This window comes from Manacus candei, unplaced genomic scaffold (assembly GCF_025592945.1).
Source record: "Manacus candei isolate 608988 ecotype Guabito, Panama unplaced genomic scaffold, ASM2559294v1 h1tg000046l, whole genome shotgun sequence".
Taxonomy (NCBI): Eukaryota; Metazoa; Chordata; class Aves; order Passeriformes; family Pipridae; genus Manacus; species Manacus candei.
The window spans coordinates 15,733,155-15,739,520 of NW_026138094.1; the positions used below are offsets into that span (position 1 = coordinate 15,733,155).

The 6,366-nt window shown below is 56.9% G+C and overlaps 1 protein-coding gene across 2 annotated transcripts in view; it reads left to right on the forward strand.

Moving 5' to 3' along the window:
• CORO2B (coronin 2B) overlaps positions 1-4,012 on the forward strand; it is a 39,484-nt gene extending 35,472 nt beyond the window's left edge. For both annotated transcript variants that reach the window (XM_051796897.1, XM_051796896.1), the window contains 4 exons: positions 70-182; positions 722-812; positions 909-1,048; positions 1,752-4,012. In XM_051796897.1, the coding sequence (XP_051652857.1) occupies positions 70-182; positions 722-812; positions 909-1,048; positions 1,752-1,883 (476 nt within the window). In that variant the 3' untranslated portion in view covers positions 1,884-4,012. The remainder of the gene's footprint in view (positions 1-69; positions 183-721; positions 813-908; positions 1,049-1,751) is intronic.
• The last annotated feature ends 2,354 nt before the right edge of the window (positions 4,013-6,366 follow it).

Consider the following 6,366-nt stretch of genomic DNA (forward strand, 5'->3'; position numbering starts at 1 on the left):
GCTCCTGGGTGTGCTGGTGGGGCTGTTCTGGGTGTCTGTGCCGGGCTGACAGGCGGTGCTGCTCCGCAGGGGTGATGCCGAAGCACGGCCTGGACGTGTCGGCCTGTGAGGTCTTTCGGTTCTACAAACTCATCACCCTCAAGGGGCTCATCGAGCCCATCTCCATGATCGTGCCCAGGAGGGTGAGTCCATGGGGGGGTCTGGGAAGGGCCCAGGGGGATGGACATGCCACACTTTGCCCAGTCCTGTGGTTGGGTCTCTTTGCACCAGGCTCAGACCTCTCCGTCGCTGCACATCCCAGGGATTCCTGGGGGGGGTTGCCTGAGGTTTAATGGGAATGTTTTTTTGGAAATGCATCTCTACATTTCTCCTGGCATATGTGTTGTACAAAATCAGCTTGGTCTGCAGTGCTGGGGAACAAGGGGCTTGTCTCACCTGAGGTTTGGGGGTGTTTTGGGAAAACAGATCTCGGATCAGGGTTTGGTGTTGGGAAGCAAACCCGGGGCTGTGTGGAGGGCCCGTCCCAGGTTCTGAGGCAGCTCAGCAGCTGCTCATCCTCCTCCCTCCTCTCCCAGTGCTGGCCAGCACTTCCCAAATCTGCTCCCTGTGCCCCAAGTCTCCCACCCAGGAGGTCACCCCTCGGTTCCTCCCCTCCCTGCGGGTCTCTCCGTTGCCCACGGGGTGGGTTCATGGAGTGGCTGCTCTTTCCCTGTGTTTCCAGTCTGAGACGTACCAGGAGGACATTTACCCCATGACACCGGGCACGGAGCCCGCCCTGACCCCGGACGAGTGGCTGAGTGGGATGAACAGAGGTAACACTACTGGTGGCACTGGTGGCACTGGTGCCACACCGGCTGGGTGCTGGCCGGGCAGCCCCCCCTGAGCCCGTCCCCCCTCTGCCCCCTCAGATCCCATCCTGATGTCGCTGAAGGAGGGCTACAAGAGGACATCCAAAATTGTGTTCAAGGCCCCGGCGAGGGAGAAGAAGAGCGTGGTGGTCAATGGCATCGACCTGCTGGAGAACGTCCCGCCCCGCACCGAGAACGAGGTGGGACAGCCCGGCCGGGTGGGACACGGGAGGGGGGGACAGGCTGGATGGGGGGGACATCATTGGGATGAACCTGGAAAGCCACCCCTCTGCAGGTCTCTGTGTTCCCAGACTGAGGCACTGGGTGTTCCCCTGCCCCTTGGAGCATCCACCTCAACCCTGGAGCACCCGAAAGGGGCGGAGTGAAGCTCCTCAGTTGGTTTTGGCTGTAATTAAAAGCCTTGTCTGGGGACAAGATATGGATGGGGATACAGCAGCACTTGGTTCTGGAAGGAATTTGGTTTAGAATCATGGAAATCCTGGAAAAGCTTAGGTTGGAAGGGACCTTAAAGCCCATCCAGTCCCACCCCCTGCCCTGGGCAGGGACACCTCCCACTATCCCAGGTTGCTCCAAGCCCTGTCCAACCTGGTCTTGGGCACTTCCAGGGATCCAGGGGCAGCCACAGCTTCTCTGGGCAACCTGTGCCAGGGCCTCCCCACCCTCATGATAAAAAATTTCTTCCCAATATTCCACCTAAATCTCCCATCCTTCAGTTTAAATCCATCCCCTTTTCCCGTCACCACAGATCCTGCTAAAAACCTTGTCCCCAAAATCAGCCGGATCAGGGCCCAGTCCCAGCACAGCCCCGGGGCTGGGAGGGGGGAGAAGTGGACGCTGTGGCCCCTCCAGCTCCATCCCTCCCTCTCCCTCCTTCCCTTGCAGCTCCTCCGGGTGTTTTTCCGGCAGCAGGACGAGATCCGGCGGCTGAAGGACGAGCTGTCTCAGAAGGACATTCGGATCCGGCAGCTCCAGCTGGAACTAAAGAACTTACGGAACAGCCCGAAGAACAATTAACTCCCAGGGACGTTTTCTAAATAAACTCTCGTTGTTTCTACTCGCTCTTTAACTTTATTGTCCCCACTGACCCAGCCGGGAGCCAGGACCCCGCCGAGATCCCGCGCCGCTGGATCCGCGTGTGCCCGGCCCTGATCCCGCTCTAACCGCTGCCTCCGAGGGGCCGGGGGCTCCCCGTGAGTAGGAGCCCTGTGCCCCCCCCTCGGGACGGGCCGGATTCCCGGGAAAGCTGACGCTTCCTTGCTATTAATTTCTTTTTCCTATGCAAAAAAATTGTGACGGCGGGGGCAGAACTGGAAGGGGTGGGAAGGGCTGGATCACCAAAGCTGGGGGGGGTGTGGGGGGAGACTGGGAGCATTCCCATGGTGGGAAACTGGGAGCCTTTCCATGGTGGGAGCCCAGGATCCATCCCACGGTGGGAGCCTGTGATTCTTCCCATGGCAGAAGCCCGAGATCCGTCTGATGGTGGGAGCCCGGGATCCATCCCACATCCCACAGTGGGAGCCCAGGGCCCTTTCCCATGGTGGGAGCTCAGGACTCTTCCCATGGCGAGAGCCTGTGATCCTTCCCATGGTGGGAATCCAGGATCCATCCCACTGTGGGAGCCAGGGACTCTTTCCCATGGTGGAAGCACAGGGTCCTTCCAACTGTGGGATCCCGGGACTCTTCCCACTGTGGCCATGGCACGGCCGGGCAGGCTCTGGCACAGCCAGGATTTGGTAGGAGCAGCCTGTGAGTGTCCCAGGGCTGCAGCCCGGGAAGGGAGCAGCTCCACGTGCCCCAATATCCTTCAAAATAACAAAAAGCCAGGCTGGGGTTCCTACCTGGGGAGGGATTTTTGCTCCTTCCACCTCTGTCAAGAGGGATTTTCCCTCCTCCTGTCTGCTGGGACACTGCCAGGGCCACGGGGAGGGGGAAGGATGTCCCTGGGATGGATGTCATGGTCTGCCCCAGGGATGGACCCAAGGGATGGATTCTGTGGGATGGATCCCAAGGATGGACCCAAGGGATGGATTCTGTGGGATGGACCCCAGGCATGGATTCTGTGGGATGCATCCCAAGGATGGACCCTGTGGGATGGACCCAAGGGATGGATCCCAAGGGGTGGTCCCTGTGGGATGGACCCCGTGGGTGTCAGTGGGTTCAGCACGTTGTACAATCCCAGGTTGGATGGATTTGATCTGTAGCACAGGGAAGGACACCAAACACTGCTGGATTTCCTTATACATCCCTATTTTCCCTGGCTCCAAGCTGCTGAGCTGCCTGGCACCCCCGGGCAGGGCTGTCCCCGTGCCCCCGGCGTGTCCCGCTGCCCCCGTCGCGTTCCACGTGCTGTCAGTGCCCGTTGTTATTTATGCTACCACGGAATAGTGCTGGAATAAAACCTTTTCAGGACACCACAGCCCTGGTCACTCCTGTCCTTCCTCCCCCAGGGGTTGTGTGGGAGCGTTGGGCCCCCCTGAGGGGGGGGGGGTACCCCCAGGGGCACTTCTGGGGGTGCACAAAGGGGTGTGGTGGGGCAGGAGGGGGGAAACGGCCAAAGGTGAATCCTGGAATGGTTTGGGTTGGAAGGGACCTTAAAAATCATCCAGTGCCACCCCCTGCCCTGGGCAGGGACACCTCCCACTAGCCCAGGTGGCTCCAAGTTCATCCAACCTGGCCTTGGACACTTCCAGGGATCCAGGGGCAGCCACAGCTTCTCTGGGCAACCTGTGCCAGGGCCTCCCCACCCTCCCAGGGAACAATTCCTTCCCAATATCCCAGCTAACCCTCCTCTTCCAGCTTCAAACCATTCCCCCCATCCTATTACTACAGATCCTGCTAAAATTCCATCCATTACAAACCTCCCGTGTGGTGACTGAGCTCAGATTTCCAGGGAAAAATGCCTCTATCCCTGTGTGTGAGCCAGAGGGTGCTGTGAGGGCAATTGGGATGGAAACGGAGTTTTTAAGCTTTATTTCCCATTTTTCCTGCTCTCGAGGGCTGTGTTGCCATTGGGTGCCAGGACTGGAGTTGCTGGGTTTATCCTGCCCCAGAACTGGAAGGAAACCCCCCTCTTTGGGTCTTGGCTGTTCCGTGTGAGGTTGTTCACGTCCCGCGGCCTCTGAGGGGACCCACTGCTTTAAATCATCCCTGGGAAGGGAAGAGCCAGTGTTTTTCCTTGGATTCCTGCAGAATGAGCCCAATTACAGCTGCGGGTGGGGATGATTAACGAGCTAATTAACATATCTGCAAACTTCAGCACAAACCCAGCCGGGGCCTCCTCAGGAGGCTGGTGCAGGATGTGACCCCGTGGGGTGGCTCTGGGTGGGCTCTGGGCTGTGGATCCCTTTGCAAAGGGGGCTCAGGGGGCTCCCAAAATGTTTGGGATGCGCCAAAAATCTCCAGCCGGAGCCGTGGCTGCCCAATTCCCGGGAAAAACCCTCAGCTGGGATCAGGATCGGGATCGGGCTGCTCCTCCTGCACCTCCCCCTGTGGGGTCAGCTCCAGCTTTTCCCTCGGCACCAGCTGGGCTGATTAAAGCAGGAATTCCCGGTTTAGGGATGACACTGAGCTGTGTCACTCACTGCAGGGAAGGGGTGGAGAGCTGGGGGGGTTCCCCTGGAGAAGAGAAGGATCCAGGGAGACCTGAGAGCCCCTTCCAGGGCCTAAAGGGGCTCCAGGAGAGCTGGAGAGGGACTGGGGACAAGGCATGGAGGGACAGGACACAGGGAATGGCTTCCCACTGCCAGAGGGCAGGGAGAGATGGGATACATGTGGATTTTTTAGCTGTTTTTGGGTACTTTGCAGGGTTTTCCAGGGTCTAAATCAGACCCAGGAATCCATAACCTCCCAGCTTTTCTCCTGTATCCCATTCTGACCTCTCCATGCTCCCGCAGTGCTCCCTGATCCTGTGCATTCCCAGACCCCTCCAGGATTTTATCCAGCCCCCTAATCCCCACACCCCCCATTTACTGCAGCATTTCCCAAGCTGGCCCCATCCCAGGCTGAGCTCTCCCCCTTCCCATCCCGCTGCTCCCTCACCCCTCTGCCATCCCCAGGCATAACAGGATTGAAGGAAAAAGGCTCAGAGCCCTCAGCTGTCCCTTCCCTTCCCAAAAGGGCCGTGGGGTGATGCCTTTCCCACTGTTTTTCCCTTCCCTGGTAATGCCATCCCTCCCTGCTCATCCTTATCATCCTGACCTACTTTCTGCTTCCTGGAGGTTTGGCTTTGTCTGAGGCTCCTCAGCTGCAGGATTATTGTTAATTCCCCGTTTTCCGACGTCCTCAGAGGCCCCGTTGAAACGACGAACTAAAAAATGAAAACTCACATTAAAACCAAAATCCCCCCGAATTTACAGACGATGAAGGTCCAAGGTCCGGGTTTGGAAATCAGGAATTAAGCAAATGCCGTGGAGTTGAATTAATTGGGAGTTTCCCGGGAATTTTATGAGGATGCAGCTGGTCCCCCCCTTTTCCTGATATCCCTAAAATCAAGGGGTGCCTTTGTCCTGACAGGAATTGGCCCCTGTGGGGTTCAGGTCATTGACTCTCCATTGTGGGAGCACAATTCCTTCACAGCAAGGAATTACTGGGAATTTTTATAAATTTGGTGTATTTTTAGGAATTTTGCACGGCTGCCTTTTGACCCCAAGTGAGATCCCCAAAATCCAACCCTCCTATCCCCAGAAAGGGCCTTTTCCACCCCCAGAATCCAGCTTTTCCATTCCTTCCCAGAGGCTTTTCAACACTCAAAGGGGAATTTGGTGCTCGAGCGGAGCTGAAGCTCCCCCAGGATTTGTGCTGTGGATGGATCCTTCTCTGGGAATCCTGGAGCTCCCAGAGAGCTGGAGAGGGATTGGGAAAAGGACCTGGAGTGCCAGGAAAAGTGGGAACAGCTTCCCACAGTCACAGGGATAGCTGGGATCTGTCACTTCCCACCTCCAACAAAAAGGCTCTTTTTTTTTTCCCAAAAAGATCCAACTAAGAAGCAATATGGGATTTTCCAGAGCTTCTCCAGCTCCTGCAGGGCACAGAAATGGGACTGGGAGCATCCAGAACGTGCTGCTTGTTCCATAATTCACCTTTCAGACCCAACTGGCTCCAGAGACAGGAAGACACGGAGACTCCTGGCACAGGGAGCCCTTCCCTGGACACTCCCAGAGCAGCTTCCCCTGGGCTGAAGGAACCAGGAATTCTTTCTTCCAGGCCTGGATAAACAGGGAGAGGATTAAACAGCACAAAGGATCACACCACCAGGAACCCACACTCCAGAGGGAAAATGGCATTTCAGGAGCTGCATTAAAGCCACGACTTCTCCCTCGGGTTCATCCAACCCCAGCTTTTTTATGGAGCAAAAGGTCCCATCCAGCTCCTAAAAATCTCCGGGAATTTCCCAGCCTGGCTCTCGGAAAGGGCTGCAATTCCTTCTTCCCAGTGGCCCATCGGACTCAAATAAGCCACAGAAAAAATTGTATAAAAAGATTTATTGAAATTCATCAAT